Source organism: Pteropus alecto, unplaced genomic scaffold (assembly GCF_000325575.1).
Source record: "Pteropus alecto unplaced genomic scaffold, ASM32557v1 scaffold50, whole genome shotgun sequence".
In the NCBI taxonomy this organism is placed as follows: Eukaryota; Metazoa; Chordata; class Mammalia; order Chiroptera; family Pteropodidae; genus Pteropus; species Pteropus alecto.
In genome coordinates this window covers 912308-932197 of record NW_006431918.1, presented here as the reverse complement: position 1 = coordinate 932197, position 19890 = coordinate 912308, and the positions used below count along the sequence as shown (strand labels likewise).

At 34.3% G+C, this 19890-nt stretch overlaps 1 protein-coding gene across 2 annotated transcripts in view; it reads right to left on the bottom strand.

Annotated features, from left to right (window-relative positions):
• Positions 1 to 19890, bottom strand: part of NAA15 (N(alpha)-acetyltransferase 15, NatA auxiliary subunit) — a 58549-nt gene that overhangs the window by 8990 nt on the left and 29669 nt on the right. For both annotated transcript variants that reach the window (XM_006906218.3, XM_006906219.3), the window contains exons 7-15: positions 16355 to 16474; positions 14963 to 15058; positions 14707 to 14813; positions 12897 to 12969; positions 10102 to 10271; positions 9425 to 9577; positions 8756 to 8884; positions 7516 to 7729; positions 3773 to 3966 (exon numbers count right to left, since the gene is read on the bottom strand). In XM_006906218.3, the coding sequence (XP_006906280.1) occupies positions 3773 to 3966; positions 7516 to 7729; positions 8756 to 8884; positions 9425 to 9577; positions 10102 to 10271; positions 12897 to 12969; positions 14707 to 14813; positions 14963 to 15058; positions 16355 to 16474 (1256 nt within the window). The remainder of the gene's footprint in view (positions 1 to 3772; positions 3967 to 7515; positions 7730 to 8755; positions 8885 to 9424; positions 9578 to 10101; positions 10272 to 12896; positions 12970 to 14706; positions 14814 to 14962; positions 15059 to 16354; positions 16475 to 19890) is intronic.

The window sequence follows — 19890 nt, the reverse complement described above, 5'->3', positions numbered from 1 at the left end:
TAATTATACAAGTGTCATATAAATTACATACTTGTAATCATTACTGGGCAGGTATAATGTTTATTATATAACTGTGCTGTTATACTCCTTCACTGAGTACCGAGACAAGACTTCTCTGTAGACTGGGGTGAGGGTGGAAACACCACCACATTTATCAGAAGGGCACTATAACATCTGGGTTCTCTATCTGCCTCCTCTCATCATAGAGGCAGTAACAATTCATTCTCAATGGAATGTAGGTTTACCCTGTCTGCCCAATATGCGTCTGCCAGTACAGTAACTGTAGTTTTACCAACACAGACTGGCCAAGGATATTATTTCATAGCATTAAAAGAAAAAAAAAAAGTTAAGCAATAAAGTGATCTGTATGGAATTTATCTTATATTGTACTGGCATGAAAAGTAGCTGGCATTACTCTGAAGGATACATGCTCTAAAGGAGAAATCAATATATGGCACTGTCACTCTAACAGCTGTAGATACCAAGAGATAGAGGAGGGAATGGGCCCTCATAAGTATGCCTTTCTCACACATCTCTAAATATTTTACTTCTTATTTCCATGACTCTAAGTTGTTCTACTGTGTTGCAATTTGTGGTATACGTGGGAGAAAACGTCTACAAGGGAAAGGTAAAGAAATGGAAACTGAATTGTCACCTGTCTACATCAAGCTTTTCATGTCTCTGGGGTATAGACTGAATGAGGGTCATTTAGATATGGCTGCTATTACAAAGTGAAAACAACAAGGAATATAGGTAAACTGAATCAACACAAGCATTATACTAACTGAAATAAAATATTTGAACTTGGAAGAGAAAACAGAAAGATCAACTGTCTGCAACCATATTAATGAGAACGTATGCCCCCAAAGGAGATCCGGATCTGCTGTCCCCACATGTTCCTGTGTGCCTGTTTGTGTGCCTCTCATAGGTAAGGTTTTATGAGGGTAAATCTAAGTGTTTAAAGGTATGTTCATAAGCACAAAAGTTAACTACATCCTGCATTTACATATGCATAAGGCAGAACAGGGCTTTATACATATAAAAGCATATAAACAGGGATGAGGTTCCAAAATCAGTGAAGATAAAAAAAAAAAAGGAATAAGAAAAAAGAATATCAAAACTACCCTTGAAAATCCCTGAAGTTGTAAAGACAGTTATATAGACAGATATGAATATATATCACTAATTTACATTACATATATGAAAAACATATATTTAAGTACCAAAATCATAACCACTGTAGCAAAATGTTCACACTGTGAAAGGCACACAAGAACTGAGATGGACTAATCGGGAGTCATACCTCCTCCACCTCATACTCAGCTGGGCTCCTATGTTCACCAAGTGGAGTAATGGGCAGGATTACCAGTGTTATGCATACTCTTTTCTGTCTTTCTCAAAAAACGAATTACATCCAATCTTGAAGATCTGAATTTACTTAAGTTAAATAAATGTAGAATGGAATTATATTGCATTAATGAGCAATATAAGATATCTGCAAGGGCAGTTTTGAGCATATTAATTTATAAACTCACCTGCCTGAAATCTAATCTGTGTTAAGATATGTTGCGTAGGAGCATATCTCCCTATACTCCCAGCATAGCAACACAAAGTTTAAAACTATTAAAACCTACACAGACAGAATACTAAAGACTCATTACCCTTGACAAGGAATTTGTGTGTGCACACTATAGGAAAAAAACCAACTGAGATGACTGCTAACTGAAGGCAAGGAGGAACACAGGATGGGTGGTGCATGAAGGAACTCATAAATACCAACTATTGCCTCGTGGTAAGTTAGAAAAACAAGCAGTACGGCATTCCACTAAGACTTCAGAACTTATACTCAGTCAATTGAGTATTAAACTCACTAACTAAACCTTGCCCTGTTTTCTTTTTCTCCTTCTTAACTGGAATTACTTCTAACTTAACAATGCTCTTATTTATGTTATACATATTATGACTATATACGTAGTTGTAATGTCTCCAGAACTAGAGACATTAAATTTATCATTTATCACATGGAAGAATCCTGAAATATAGGATCAAAAAAAAGCAAGTATAGATTGTAGACCCAAACATGGCAGGCAGCTTTTCAAATGGCCTACGATGCCACCCCTGGTTATGATGGCCTGGTGTGATTTGGCATTGCTGCCCCACTGAGGATACGGGTAACTGGGTGCTCCTAGATGGGCGCATCTTGGAGCAGCTATCCTAGGAAGAGAAGGTTATTACATGCCTAATAGGTAAGAACAGCACATACTGAAGAGCAGTCCTTAAACCGGGTGTCTTCCACTAGGCTCCTTCCAAGTAAAGCACTTTCGGTAGGTATTACTTTGAGACTCTTCAACCCTCTAGCTAACATTAGCCATTCTAGGCTAGACACAAGGAAAACCCAATAGTCTATAACGAAGCCTGGTATAAGAATTCTGCTCGGTGGGGGTACTCTTTATTAGACAGTGCCTACACAATCCAAAAAGATCCTCTCTTTATGAACTATAAGACATGAAGAGTTACAAAGAAAAAATCATTAAGGAAAGTCATGAGGTAAAGAGAAAGTCATGGGTAGAAAGAATAATAGTGGCAGGCAGTCAGTTATGGTGGTAAAAGTTGTAGTAATAAGGAAGCGAGGCATAAAGATGGGAAGTCCCTGAAGTTAATACTACCCTTGAATAACTTTGCAATTATCTGTGAGGCCTTAAGGTCAATTTTCAGTGCTTACTCACTTCCCTTATAGTCTTCCAATAAACTCCCAAAACAATAAAAGGGTACTACTATCTTCATTTCTAGAAAATATATAGTTATTTGTGAAAATATGTCAATATGGTCCTGTGAAATCCAAGCTAGATTTCTCCATGGTTCTTAACAAGCGAGAATGAGATATTACTAACTGCTCTGATATAATTCTAAAATGATTTTCCAACTCTATTTGTTATGTATTAAAATTTTCCTTAGTTATAAAGCAATCAACGATTTTTGAATTTTTAGCTGCCAGTGAAGCTAAAACTGAACCCTAGGGCAATGTGCTTATTACTATATTGCTTTAGCATAATAAATTATGCAGTTATTTTCACAGGGAGTAGAAGGATGCCAAAGGCCAGAAGAAAAAGTACATAAGTATGTTATTAATCAAACCAGTTCATGTGACAATGAATAACTTGGTTTCAGCTTAACGGTTTAAAACGGCAGATAAGATCTTGGCTTGGGGGAAAATATTTAGGGACTTTTAAAATATTAGGTTCAAAAAGCAATGTCCAGTGAAGAAATGTTGTAAATTGATAACATGGGTCAGAAATACATATATAAAACTCACTTTTTAACAAGTGAGTCTGAATATAAAAACTTGCATGTTATCACTTATGACATTACATTCTTTACATACATATTTTCTCTCATCCTAACATCTCTGCCTAGTAAGGGTTTTTCCTAGTCCCATTTTATAGATGAGAAAAACATCAGAGAGGTTAGACAAAGTGTCCAAGACACACAGTGAAGTGTAAGAGCTGACATGTGGACCCAGATCAGAATGACTCAAAAGCCAAAACTATCCTACACCACACTAGATTACTCTAGATCTAGATCATTATTCCGAGTTTCAAAAGAGAAATATAATCGGGAGTGGGGTGGGGTGGGGAGAATCAAAGATAGAAGCCTAAAATTAGAATGACTTTTTGCTCTAAAATCTATCAAAGTGGTTGAATAAAACAATATAAAATGACAATAGCTGGTCATGAAATCTCACTCAATTGTGCTAAATACTATTACGAAGTACCTTGGCCAGTTTCTCAGGAATAAGTTCTTCTTTTGGACCTCCAATTTCCTCATCATCATCATCCTTCTTCTTTTTCTGATTTCTCTGCTGCTTTTCTTTTTCCGCATTTTTTTTCTCTTCTTCTATCTGGGCTTTCTTTTGAGCTCTTCTCTGCTTATTACGTAGCTTCTTTAGTTCTTTGTCAGACATGTTTGCTGTAGGCAGTAAGTGTTAATGAAATTATAAGCATGTTAATCAGATTAATAATGATCAATTACTACTACTTAATATTACCATACAAATTTCCATAAAACATTACATTATATATGTTCACATGCCAATGTGTACCTAGCCTTTTAACAGTTCCACATTTGATAGAGAGCACAGTATCCTCTTCCGAAAAAATGTTTCAAAGCAGGTGGAGACCTGGTGTTGCAATCATAGCAAAGCATAAAAGCACATGAGTTCCTAGAGCAATATTAAACTACTTGCAATTCTAGGGCTATAACAAGCTGTTTTGAACCTCTATGGCTTTGGACTATGTTTTCTCTTAGTTATGCCTTCCCTGACCTTGTCAAAGTTATTTATTCTCCAGTTAGTGCTGCCACTATGCCTTATACATTTTGCTTGTCACAATATTTGATGTACAAATCTACTTCTCTTTTATCCTCCGAGCTCCTTTGTGGAAAAGATCATGTCTTACTTGTAATTTTTGTATTAATAGGGGCCATCTCAGCAGTATACCAAAACACAGAGAAAACACTAAATATTCGTTGATGGAATAATGAATAACTACCTGGTAAAGTAAAAATCTGACACTGAAAATTAATAACACCCCTTGAGGTACAAACTGTGGAATGTCTCAAAAGACGGGCTGGAAATCTTTCACTATATGTTAGAACAAGACACCATGCCCACAACCCACCACGTGACTTTTTCAGAGCTTAGTTCGTGATAAAGGTGGCATTTTAAAGGAGGGGGGAATATGAAGACCTAGTCAATAAATACTGTTGAAGAGTTAGCAACTGCTACCTTCCACCACACATCACATATAAAAATCAATTCCAGATGATTAAATAGCCAAGTGTAAATATAACAAACCAAATATTATAGAAGATATTTATAAATGTTTTAAATTTTTAAGTAGAAAAGCCTTTCTAAGCAAGACTCAGAGCCATTAAAGACTAAATTTTGTCTCGTAAAAACTAAAACTGTTACATAATGAAAGATACCCACCATAAATAAAAGTAAGACCTAGACAACAGGAAGAAAATATAAGCAATATACAAACAAGGATTAGAGTTGTAAACATGTGCAGAACTCCTATGAATCAAGAAGTTTAAAGATAAAATGGGCAAAAGATATAAACAGCCCAATCACAGAAGAAACTCTGAAGCCACATAAAAACATTTACAGCTGTTCCATTCTTAAAAATCTAGGAATTATAAATTAGATATTTTCCCCAAAATAACAAAAAATAAAGAATGGGTAAATTTCAGTGTTAGCAATGAAGTAAAATAAAAGACAATTTCAATATAGTGTTGGTGGCAATAAAAACTGATAAACCTTTAAGGGAAAATTCTCTATTTCAAATTCTCTTTGACTCAGTAATTTCCACTTGTAACAACCGATGCTAAATAAATATGTCCATAATGATTTACTACAATTCTGTAATGGTAGAAAAAGAAATCCACATAGATTCCTACATAGCCATTAAAATGACTAATGATTACAATAAGCTGTATCCAGACATGAAGCAATACTATGAAAATGAAAAAAGTGGAAGCTGCAGAACACTAGATATGTTATCATCTCACTTATGGGCTTTAAAAAATTAAACAAAGGAAAACCAAACAATACAGAGAACCACCTTGAAATGTGTGTATGAAGTATACACACATATAACTGAAAATTATAATTGTGCACAAAGGAACCTGGGTAAGTAAAAAGTGAATGGATCACCATACATGTGACTCCCTTGGGAAAAAAAAAATAAAAAAATGAATGGGGATTTTCACATTTGCTAGGTATATTTCTGAATTGTTTCAACTTTGTATAGAGTTAATTTTATATTATTTGTAAAATCTGAAGTACAAATAATACACAGGAGGAAAGCAGGAAGAGTGAACAAAAAGGTAAACAAAAGAAGCCAGAGGAGTTCAGCTCTCAGCTTCCACTGTAAATTGTCCTGTAGAATGTAGAATCTTATTGACATTTTCCTTCTACTTGAAGAATCAACAAGAGGTAGAAAGAAATTCAAGTAAACTCTGTACAAGGGATTCAATGTGTGGTCTTTGAAAGTTCTAAACTGTACTTGGCTAACAAAAAGTAAAATTTTATAACAAATTAAAAACAGAATGCAAAGGTCCTGAGCAGGAGGAAGGAGACACAAAGCAATTGACCATAACCTAGAAAGAGGAATTTAGGGCTAAAGAAAAAAATCTGACACATTTTATGCCTCAACTCTTGTAACATTTTTGCCATGAATAAGTCACAAAATATTTAGATGTACAATTTATATCCTTCTACATGCCTAAATCAATTTCATTTTGAGATCCTTTCCCAAATAATTACCTAAGGAAAACTCCTCCCCACACACCCTGACATCCATCTATACAAATGGCATATTAAAAAGTGATCAAATGATTAGTTACTGGGCAATTTTACTAGCTTAATTCCAAGCTGGCTTTTAATGTTCAGGCAATAGTCATTTTTTAGTAGGTTGATTAAAAATCACCTTTAAAGAGAGAAATACTAGATATACTGACAGCCAACATTAATGTGAAGTGCCAACACTAATTATATAGTTAGCAATTTATAGTATTGTAGCTAGCAATTTATAGTATTGGGTAAACCATTTATTAAATATAAACCTCATGAAATTCAATTTCTTAAAAGCTAATGCTCAGTTACGAATTAAATTCTTACTTAACTTTTGAAGCATAATCAGTATTTTTCTTTTGTTGCTTAAAGAAATTCACAAAAAATGACCATGATCATTTTCTAAGTATGATGTGCACAGTCATCCCTCTGTATCCTCGGGGAATCAGTTCCGGGATCCCTGTAGATACCCAAATTTGTGGATGCTAAAGCTCCTAGAAATTTTTAAGATAGTATACATAAACCTCACTTTTCAGAAATTGAAGTGAATAGACTTTAAGTGATTTGACCAAAATTACACAGCCAAATGTTAGAAGGAGTGGAGTAAAAATTGAGGTTTTCTGGTTCCAAGTTTGGTGTTATTTCTTGCATATTTGGCTTTTTTCATTTCAAGTATCTACTTTATAACGAATTATGTCATATATGTATTTGTACATGTATTAGATATATATTATCCACATATGTGTACACACACACACACACACACACACACACACACAAATACATATATAGTTGTCCCATGGTATCTGTGGGGTTTGGTATCAGGACACCAATGTAGATACCCAAATCTGCAGATGCTAAAGCTCCTTATATAAAATGGCATAGTATTTGCATATAACCTAGATGTGCATATAGGCTACACATCGCTTCATTTGCATGGATTCAGTATAGTGCTCAGCATATGGCAAATTCAAGTTTTACTTTTTGGAACTTTCTAGGATCCACAGTTGGTTGAATCCACAGATGCAAAACTCACAGATGTAAAGGGCCAACTATAATATCTTCCCACAAGATGCTTAACAAAAAGCTCGGGAAAAACGTACATTACACACAAACATAAACAGACATACACACACCATAACAAACAAATCTGTTTATTATACCTGTATCAGCTTCGTGTTCTTTATTCTCATCTGTAAGGGGGTTGTCATGAAGCTTCAAGTAGATCTCTATAGCAATTCTTGCTGCCTTGAAGTAAAATGGATGCTGTCGAAGTACATCTTCTAGTTTTAATAAGTCCACATATGATCTAAGGGTAATCTTCCTCATACAGTATGTATGAAAGTCAAACTGGTCATCAGTGATTTCTATAAAATGCTAACAAAATTGTCCTTTTTATTATACTGAAGTATAGCAATGTCAAAGAAAACTACAAAAATCAAAGCCTTGGAATTACTTGTTTCCTAGGCATGAAAAAAAAATCAGCAAAATAAAAATAAAAATTACAATCATTCAGTGTAAATACGTGCAAATCAAATAAACAAATACAATGGGCCATCACCTAGCAAAGTATATGGCATACTCTAGGCACTGAATTATTTGTTGAATGAAAAGGAAACACAATGCTTTAAAACACATGTATTTATTCCTTCCTTGATCATAAAGCTATCATGACAAATCAAACATAATTTATTAGTATACATAATGGTGTAATACAGTAGCTTTACATGTTAAACATTCAGTTTTTATATTTAGAACAATTTGCAAAGGATTATAATATGTAGTATTTGGTAATTTTTCTGAGGATACAGATCTGAATCCTAGCAATGGTAATGCTAGTATGCAGAGGAGAAATCAATTAGCAAGTAAGTCAAACAACCAGAAACTAACACAATTCAACTAAGCTCTGGAATTCTCTACTTGACAACAAAACAAGCATGAAATTATATTAACTGTTTTTATCTGTGAAAACAAAAACAAATCAAAAGTGAAGACAAAGAAAACAATGAATTTATCAAAAAATGAGGCATTACAGAGGCTAAAGAAATACTATGAAAATGCTTCAAAGGTTTTATATTATAAATATCTAAGATATATGGCATCAACTCCACAACAAACAGGTTTCTAGGATAATTTGAAAGAAACATTCAAAAACCAATGAAAACATAAGCAAGATACACACTTTCCATAGTTTTTTACATGAATTCTTGCAGAAAGAGTAGGCAAGAGAAGTTTGCTGAAAATGTAATATATAACATTTCCATTATAAAAACTGAAAAATGTAAATACTGATATTTAGAAATCACTTACTGTGAATTATAAAAAGAAAAACAATAGGATATGCCCAAAACCTTCACCATTTAACAGAATAAAATGAGAAACTTATATGTATAGGGTACTTACTCTCTCAATCTCATGGCATTTCTTAAGTGCTTCACCAAATTTATTCATTGTCTTATAAGCCTGGGCACATTCTGTCTGGAACCACATGCACTGCATTTCATTCAAATTCTCTACCGCTGATGTTCCTTCCTATACAAAAATCACATATATTCAAGACCATTTCTTACTAAATACATTATTCCACCACCGAACTTAAGAAGGAAAAGATAGTCAATTGATTTAAATTCTTTCAAAATCATTTCCTATTTTTCCAACCATTCTCAGAGTGAGAGGGAATGGTTAATATGTGAAAGAAACTGAAATTATATTTCTAACAAGTACACAGAATACGTATCTTTGTAAATGATTAATCAAAAGATCTACATAATTGGGGTTGGAGACTAACATAAGATATAGACACTAGCACATAGCAGGTACTCAGATTAATATTAGTTGCCTTCACTCCTAAAAAATTCATCTGAACATCTATCAACATAAATCAGTGTTTAAAAATTCATTGTACAACCATCTAAAAAGAAAATGATGTTTTATACTAATATTGATTTGTTTTTTTCTGATAAGATGACATCCTGACTATTTTGATATTAAAAATATTAGAAACTTTAAAAAACAAGTAAAGTATACAAGTATAACCATCTATTCATAAGTAAGAGCACTAGCTATACAAACCCTTGTAAACTTGGAGCACATTTCTTCTGCCTCCTTTATCAGATTGGCTTTTAGCATGTATTTTGCACACTTGGAGTTGATAAATCTGTCTGCTGTGTCCAAAGCCTGAGCCTCATCCATCCACCTCGCAGCTTCTTTAATATTCCCAGCATGCTTACAGGGTACGAAAACAAAATAAACCGGTCAGTATGCTAATTTTACTATGCAAATGATTAGTTACCTGTTGATAAAAAACTAAAATAAATGGAAGAAAGGTATTCTTCTGACTCTTAAGAATCGATGTAGATGCATACATTCTACCATAATATAAGTTCTGATACCTTTCTAGCCTGTAGAATACAGGCTCTCTAATAGTAAACACTTAACTTTTTAAGTTTTGTCTACTGTTTTATAACCTTGTTCCCTACAACAAGTACCTGGCACACAGTGCATACTCAAAAATTATGGTTGAATAATAACTGAAATCTTTATATCACAACAACACAATTCAACATAAAGGCCATAAAGGGCAAAGGGATGGCCAAATTTCTACTCTAAAGGTGCTGTGGAAACATTATTCCATGTTTTATGAGCCATCAAATAGTCATTGTTCTTACAGCATTTAGAATCTATAGAACAGAGAAAAAACAATTTTAAGTCTCATTACTTTATAAAAACAAAAGGGAATAAATTTTTACCTTATAGATTTTAGCTTTCACAAGAAAGAGTTCTATCAATGTAGGTGTACTTTCGATGGCAGTATTTATGTATTCCAGAGCAATAGATGGCTGACCAATTTTGTCATAATGCTGTGCCAAGTAGTACTGAACCCAAAGTAATGTGGTTGGTGGTTCCTCTTTTCCATCATCTTTAAAAAGTGGGAGAGGTGGGTGAGAGAGGAGAGAAACCAAGATTAGTCATTGTATAGATTAAGAGGGTACTCATATCAAATGAGTACCCCATCTTTATTAATAAGGAAGTAGTTTGAACCATGTTATTTATATATCTAACTATAAAACTACTCCTAAATTTATAAGATCTTTGGAAGGGATCACCCTTTCTGTTATGGATCACTATAGCCCACTATGCTTTGCATTTAGTAAGAACTTTACATAGTAAGTATGGCAGACAAATGAGATCAAAGACATAACAAATTACCTAAAAAGGAAACTGAAAGGGGTGAGGGAAGACAACTTGTACTAGAATTACGAAAGTGAATTGATTGGGATATTATTCTTTTAAAAACTGAGAAAAAAATACACACCAAAAGAAATTTTCCACTAATGTGGGGTTAAAAAAAAGGGCCCAATTGCTTAATTGAATTTCTAGCTAATGGACTAAACTATACATAAATATACTTGTGATGTGCTTATTTTAAATTCTGGTGATTATAATAGTCTTAATATGTTTTAATATTATGCTGAATATGCAATGGTACATAATTGAAGTAGAATAAAAACTATACCCCAAAAAAAGAGATAAGTAAAAATGCTTATTCTATATTTTAGTTCATAATTTAATTTTTATATGCTCATAAGAAAATGTGTAAGTGAAATACATACCCTACACATTAAAAAGTGCTTTTATTAACACAAATTTCTAAAATCTAAGAATTGTTATTTGCTTTCAAAGAAAGCAATAGATTGCTTATTTTTATCCTGGTAAAAGTAGGATGGCTCAGTGGACAAACAATAGGAGTGGAACTCACCAACTCCCGATCTGATAGATCTGCAACTAAAGTGCTGCATATTCTTGGGCATGTCATTGAACCTCTTCCACATTTGTAAAATATGTAGGAAAATGCTGATAATCAAAGGAACATTATGATGATTAACCACTGAAACCATGGTAACGCCTTCTAAAAACTATTATTAAAATTAACCTGAGACCTAGAAACAATGATCAATCCATCAGCAGTGAGCACCCCAGGCCCCAATGGGGCTTTCCCACTGTAGGAACCAGGGCTCCATGGGAAAAACAACTGATTCCAGTTCCACTATGGGCAGTGTATGAGATGAACCGGAATAATCCTGTCATACTGAACTCAAAGAGGCTGTCAACTACCACCATGGCATCCAAAGGCTGGAACCGCTTACAACTGCAATGATTTAAAACACCAAATGTTTAAATCTATAAATTCATAATACCTTTAAAATGTGTATTACCCATCTTTGAAGGCTGTTACTAGACCAATTCATTATTTTGAAAACTGGTAAAGAACAACAAAAAAAGGTAGAAGAGGTGGGGTTGAAAAAGCAGCATTTCCCTTGCTTTTCCTATACACACTGAAATACTGGATAAGTAGAAATAGATGAAGAAAAATTTCCTTTTTAAGGTAATAAAAAATGAATGATGGAATATCACCAGTTTGTAATTCCTAACAGTTGCTAACATGTAAAACACATGCCCCCTGATGTAAGAACACACCATCACCCGTGAAATAGTCTCGCTCTTACACTTAAAACAAAACAAAAAACAAACGACCAAAAAAATTTTTTATAACCTCATCAAGCCTCTGGTAGGATCTGTCCCTTAGAAGTCTGCAGAGACAGAAACGTTCTGTAGCTGCGCTGTCTAATACGCTACTAGGCAGTAGCTTCACATAGCTATTGAGCAGCATTTGAAATGTAGTTATCGCCAACTGAGGAATTCAATTTTCAATTTGACTTCATTAAAAAAAATTTTAATAGCCACATGTGGCTGATGGTTATCATACTAGACAGCACAGCAGTATATCCAACTACCAATTCATAACAAATTCAGAGGATAGAGGAATAATGTGTTAAGCAACACCATAGGGGTATATTCAGCTAAATCTAGACTAGGAAAACAACACAAAAAAACTAAATTCTTCAACAAACAAGTTTCAGGAAGAGAAGATGGAGGGAAAACCTCTAGATTAAAAGAGAGTTAAGAGACATATCAACCAAATTCAAAGTACAGATTTCATCTGGATCTTCATTCAAGCAAATTTCAAAAACAAAGAGAAAAAATGACATTTCTAAGATACCTGGAAATGTAAGCATGGATTTTTTTCTTTGATATTAAGTATTAATGTTCGGGTGTGGTGATGATATTATGGTTATGATCTTTGGAATGTTAAAATATTCATGGATGAAATGATGTGATATTTGGGATTTGCTTCACAATAACATGGCAGTGGAAGGATGTAAGAATATAGATGAAATAAGATTGACCATAAGTTAAAAATTATTGAAGCTAGGTAGAGGGTAAATGGATGATCATCATGTTATTACATACAGTGCTGCAGATGTTTTAAATTTTACATAAAATGTTTTTTAATAAGCTAATGTGATTCTCTTAACAAATATTTTCACACTACGTGCAAATTAATACATCTCCATCCTAAAAGAAAAAAACGTTTAAATATTCTAAACTTATTGCCTAAATAATAAACAATACTGACCTTCTAAGAATTTCATAGTATATTAAAATTTTGAAGATGTTTTCAAAACAAAACTTGATCACTTACCATTGGGATTAAATAACCGGCAGCTTTTTAGAGAGGTTTCATAACCTACTACTAATTCTTCTATGATTGCCACCTAGAGTACAAACACACAAGCACACTTTAATAAAAAAAAATATATACACAATTACTATTCTTCTGCAAAATGTGTAATTTACTACTAAAGAGCTAAACATTCACACACACACTTTTATAAATCTCTTAACCTATGCATAAAAATTTTAAAGCAAGTATACCATATATTTTTGAAGGTATGTATTAAGACTTAACTTTCTAAAAACTTATTGACGACTCCTTTCCCTGCTAAAAAATAAAGCATCAAGCTGAACTAGAAATCAGGAAAAGGTTGGACAAAAGGAGAATGCTGTGGATGATTTTTATCTTGGTTCGTTTTTATCTCAATCCACATATATAACACCCACAGAAAGCATCTGCTCTTCAGAAATCAAGAATTAAATACTATGTGAAAAGAGAAATTCCATAAGCACCAACTCTCAATTTCATAATTCCAGAGAAAGCATTAGTAAAACTGACACATGGAACAATGGGTGGCTTTCTGAGATCCAGGAGAACAAGTAGCTGTCCAGGTTCTGGTTTCTCCTGAATCATGACTGTACACTTGTGCCTGGCTTCCTAAGAGATCTGTGAATACTTTTAATTTATTAATTCCCTTTCTTGCTTAATCTACCTATAATGGATTTATATTACTATAGAAGCACTCAACTTAACTGACTCAACAGATTAACACCAGCTCTCTCCATTACCTCAGACTTGTGAGGACTGAATGGTCACAGCTAGGTTATTCTGGTGCGCCCACGTTCTTCTGCTCCCACAAGATGAGCTACATGCTTACTAAGAGTTTTGTTTTCTCAAACCTGTTTGAATCAGTTGCATTTATTATAATCATTGCAGAATATAACTCAATATTATGTACACTTAAGATGACCTTAATTAGAACAAAAAGAAAGAACTGTTTCTATAAGTTGAATATCATGGACTCAAGAATAAATTAGATATTTTTAACCAATTTAAATGAGTTACAGCATTCTAAAATCAAGACAGCTTCATAAGCATCAAGTTCTCACTCTATCCAAACTGGAAATAACAGACCACATTTTATAAATGTAATTTATGCAAAGAAAAAAAGTGGAGCAGTCATCAATAAAGCCCATGCCTTGGGCCGCTGAACAAGACTGGCAAACAGTATACCTTTTATGCTTTAGTTTAAAGTGTTTATTTAGCATGTGTAGTTTGTCCCATCTTTCTCATTCTTCACTGCAACTGATTTTTTTTTTTTTATCTAACCAACATGTCTTGATGCCACTCTACTTGCCAGCAAAATAATCTAAATCAAGATTAAAACACCCTCTTTACAAGCATTTTGAATACTATAACATGTAGCTGAAAGAGTAAGTTGACTTACTGGGACAGCAAACAAACTCTTCTGACAGAATTTTTTTCTACCAAATAAAAAAGGGGAAAGATTACTAAGCTAAAACTTAGTTTAAAAAAAAAATCACTTCTGAGTTTCACCATGGGCAAGGATTCGAGAAAATACTGAAGAAATCATTACCTTATCAACTGTTCATACCTACGTTGATTAAATTATACAGCACAAACGAAAATGTTTTTAAAAAGCAGTAAGTTATTTAGCTAAAGAAGGAAAAGGATGAAAAAGAGACACGAAAGAATTTACACTGCAAGCTAGGAAGACTGATAGGAGATACACAAAATGTGCACAGATAAGCAAGAATCAACTATTCCAACTACCAAGGAAAGAAATTATTGTAAAAAAAATTGTGCTTTGCTTTACCTTTTCTTTATCTTTGTATAATGACCTCAAAGTATTGAAGACTGGTGGACAACCCTTGCTGAAGTTCATCCTTAGAAACTTATCCAAACATTCTTTAAACTTCTCACCTTAGAAGAAAAACAATCCTGTTGACTTACATTTACTCAGACAACTCTAACAATGCATAATCCCAATATGCACTCACATATTTAAACCCAAGGAAAGAAACTGTAAATCATAGCATCGTTGTCATTCTTTTGTAATTATTCTCACTTACCAGATAAGAAGTTTAATGGCAGTCTTCTTGGGACCAGTCCCCTGGGGTATTTAGTCCAGGCCTCCTCATAAATTTTTAGTCGTTCGAACATATTAGCTGTGGACAACAACAAAAAAATTATTTCTATATGTAATTATAACTTGGATATTTTTCTAGTAAATTACAAATCTGCCAAAGTATATAAAAGTTATCATATGAAACAGAAAATGTGAAGAAAAAATTATCTAACAACTTACATATATCAATAATCATTTTAGAATATTTCTAATGTTTTTATATTTTAAATACCTATACTCATATAAAATACATATTTTTCTTCATCATACTGTTTTAGGTAGCCTTTCAATATCCGAGGACATTCTTTACTTTAGTTCTTTATAATATTTCCATATATGGCTTCTCCACTATTCTCTTTAGCCCCTCCTTTCCTAACTCCTCTAAATCCTGGATTTATCCCATCTTCTACTCTTCATATTTTTTATATTTTCTCTTTTACTCTCAATTGTGCTCTTTCCCCAGTTCAATCTTCCACTTCACTAATCTTCACTAATTTTTCCTCAACCGTGGCCTCTCTTCTATTCAATCTACTAAGATTTTTGTGTCAATAAGTAGGCTTTTCATTTCCCAGATTCCTGATTGGTACTGTCTCATAACTATTCATATTTTAGGGTTACAATTCCACGTTCTCATCTTAGCTTCCTCCATTATCTCTACACTCCCTTTTGCTGCCAGGATGATTACTATTCCTGCGCTGGTGTTCCTAAGGTAGTATGACATTCTTTGTTACGAGGCTTTTTCTGCATAGATCGATGTATCAGGAATGGCTCACTACCAGTCTTGAGGGAAACAACAGTTTCAAATCAGATCATCTCAGCTAAGCCTATTTGTAGATGATATGTTCTGGGCCTGTCCTCATAAGTGGGTCTTATTCATGGGAGAGGGTGCTGGGGAAAGGGAGAGGAGAGAAAGAGAGAGTCTTTAGACCCATTTATTTGAGTGATGGAAATTTCGTCCCTCTTCCCACATGATGAAGTGCTGCTCTTTCAGTCTGGCTACATCCATGTGCCCCTGGCAGGCCACGCCACTGCAGTCACAGGCTACTACAGAGGTTACACTTGCTTCTCTCCTTTAGAAAGACATCTCCTTTTCTGACAGTGGAAATTTCCCTTTCATGGTTTTGATGCTGCTACATTTGTGAATTTCTAAAATTCCTTCTAAAATTTTTTTCTCATCCATATTAAATGTAAGTTTGCAAATGTATTTTTATATTCAGATTCTGAACCAATTCTTAACCACCATTTTTCTAGTTATGTTTTTCAATGAGTTAATAAAATATATACTAACAAGAAAAGCAATTAAAACTTAGAAAGTTTAAGTTTTAAACAATACTACCTGGCTTGAGTGCCTTTTCCAAGCCTTTATAATAGGCCCAGTTTTCTGGATTTCTCTCTTGTAATCCTCTATAAACATCAGCTGCATCTTCCAAACGACATAATTGCAACAGAAGTTCTCCTGACAAAAAAAAAAAAGTTAAATTAGCTAAATATCTTCTGGTTATAACTTTATCTTTTCCTCAAATTTTCTCTTAAAATCTCTTTGACATTGTGAAGTGGATGGATCTGGTATCCTCCTGGTTTTCCAATTCCCTTCAAAATTATTTACCATGGAATTTCATTGTCTCTCTTTTTTTAAAGTTCATATTTAGAAATGCCATTCTCTTTGCATCCTCAGCTAACTCAGGTATTTGTCTAACTCTAGATTACTTCTCAAATTCATTGACCACAATCACCAAGCCATCGTTTACTATTCCTGACATAACATGGACAGTTTCAACATCTAAATCAATAACTCAATCCAATAACCTAACCTTATCATCCCTTAATCAACTATAAAACTATTCTGCTGTAGCAGCCAATAATCATGGCCATTTTCAAGACCTTTTTCTAATGCTTCCAACTACCACATAGGCATTTTGCTTTAATCTTAACTGTCTTGTCTTCTTTTTGTCTCACTAATCCTACCTTAAAGAAAAAGCATTCCCTTTTTTCCCCCCAGGCCATTTCAGCAACTCGTAGACTCATTGCTTGTCTTCTCTGGGCTACATGACCAATTTCATCCCTGAATGACATTAGCAGCCCCAAGTATCAAAATCAATCTCAAAACCTAGTCTCCCTTATTTATCTTATTAATTTTAAGGCCTGGATCATCCCAGGTGTTTGCTCCACACTTTCACACAAAAGGAAGCAAAGTCGCCAGATAAATGAACAGAGGTGCTATTATCACTAGAAATGTATGAACTCCAAACTTACATAAGCCTCAAATGCTGCTCCGAATCCTTAACCTTAATGGGCTTCTATTGACCAAAGGTATTTTCCAGCCATAACTTCATCCTTGCACCTTTTGCTCTCATCAGATAATAAAAATGAACACTTACTGAGTGCTCACTGTGTGCCAGTGACTTTTAAATGTTTCACATGGCATTAACTAATTCAATTCTCAAAACTCTATGATAGGTTATTATTATTTGCACCATTTAAAACAGAGAGAACTTAAGTAAACTTGCTGAGGGTCTTTCAACTAGTTATTGAAGTCAGGATTTGAATCCAACCATTTTAGCTGAAAGAGCCCATATTCTTTATGTCTATACCAGTGGTTCTCAACCAGGGGCACTTCCACCACCCAGGGGACATTTGGCAATTTCTGTAGAAGTTTAAATTGTCACAGTAAAGGGGGGTGGGTACTACTGGTATATGGGTAGAAGCTAGGGATGCTGCTCAACATTTTACAACACACAGGAGACTTCCATCCCCAATATTTCGATCCCAAAATCTCAACAGTGCTGAGGTTGACAGCCTGCTCTATATTAACCAAAAGCCTATTTCACTAAAAATGACCCTGCAACTTTTCTCCCCTACACTACATCCATTCTTATTGACTCCCTTTAATCTCCTCTCACCTTTTCTTTGCAGAAGAAACTGGTAGAATAAGAATGAAACTTTCTGTCCAACTATATGCCCACTCACCCACTCCAGGAAGTTCCTAAATTATCCTGACCATCCACCACGAACAACGCCTTTATTACTGAAATTTCCAAAGACTGATGATTCCACTCTCAGTTTCTCTCTATTCTCTTTGTATACACTGTCCGCAATACCTGACTCACTGTTGGTATTCAATACATATTTTATAGAATGAACTAATGGCTCTGTTTCCTATTTCATTGAGAAAAATGGAAGCAATGAAAATTCCAAAGTACCCACTACATCTACACACCTAGTTGCCCATATACTCTACCATCTCTTGTTACTGTGGATGAACAATTCATTGTTATCTAAAGCTAATCCTTCAACTTATCCACTAGATCACATCCCCTCTTACTGTATCAAATATTCTGTCTCTGCTGGATCATCCTCAAGTGAACGTAAGCGCATGCTGTAGAAAACCTTCTTCTGGTCCTGTAATGCATTTTATTCACCACCACTCCGTTATCTCTTGTCCTATGCAAAACCCCTTGTATGAGTCATTTATGCATTCTACCTGCAATTCCTCTACTTCCAATCTCATTTAGATCTACTTGATTTGTTTGGGCTCTTATCACCTTCCTGACAAAAGTTCAGAAAGTGCTTCTGTTAAAGTTACCAGTGACTTCCAAATTGCTAAAATCCACTGGTCAGTTCTGAGTCCTCATCTAACTTGATCCGTCATTTTTCCTCACTAATAAAGTTATCAAGAGGAGCAAATAAAATAATGTACGTAAGAGTATTTTAAAAACTGTCATGGACTTCCATAAAGAAACTGATACCCAAGGCTTGCCCCTGGTCATATAGCTAGTTAGTAGCCAGCCAATGAAGGAATCCAAACCAGTGTTTTGTTTTGTTTTTTAATGTCATGAGTAATATTAAGCAGATTTATTAAGAAAACTTTCTAAACGTATCTTCTTAACTTAAAAAAAAAATTTTTTTTCTCCACTTTTTAAGAAATTTTCAATATTAACCAAAAGCCTATTTCACTAAAAATGACCCTGCAACTTTTCTCCCCTACACTACATCCATTCTTATTGACTCCCTTTAATCTCCTCTCACCTTTTCTTTGCAGAAGAAACTGGTAGAATAAGAATGAAACTTTCTGTCCAACTATATGCCCACTCACCCACTCCAGGAAGTTCCTAAATTATCCTGACCATCCACCACGAACAACGCCTTTATTACTGAAATTTCCAAAGACTGATGATTCCACTCTCAGTTTCTCTCTATTCTCTTTGTATACACTGTCCGCAATACCTGACTCACTGTTGGTATTCAATACATATTTTATAGAATGAACTAATGGCTCTGTTTCCTATTTCATTGAGAAAAATGGAAGCAATGAAAATTCCAAAGTACCCACTACATCTACACACCTAGTTGCCCATATACTCTACCATCTCTTGTTACTGTGGATGAACAATTCATTGTTATCTAAAGCTAATCCTTCAACTTATCCACTAGATCACATCCCCTCTTACTGTATCAAATATTCTGTCTCTGCTGGATCATCCTCAAGTGAACGTAAGCGCATGCTGTAAAAAACCTTCTTCTGGTCCTGTAATGCATTTTATTCACCACCACTCCGTTATCTCTTGTCCTATGCAAAACCCCTTGTATGAGTCATTTATGCATTCTACCTGCAATTCCTCTACTTCCAATCTCATTTAGATCTACTTGATTTGTTTGGGCTCTTATCACCTTCCTGACAAAAGTTCAGAAAGTGCTTCTGTTAAAGTTACCAGTGACTTCCAAATTGCTAAAATCCACTGGTCAGTTCTGAGTCCTCATCTAACTTGATCCGTCATTTTTCCTCACTAATAAAGTTATCAAGAGGAGCAAATAAAATAATGTACGTAAGAGTATTTTAAAAACTGTCATGGACTTCCATAAAGAAACTGATAC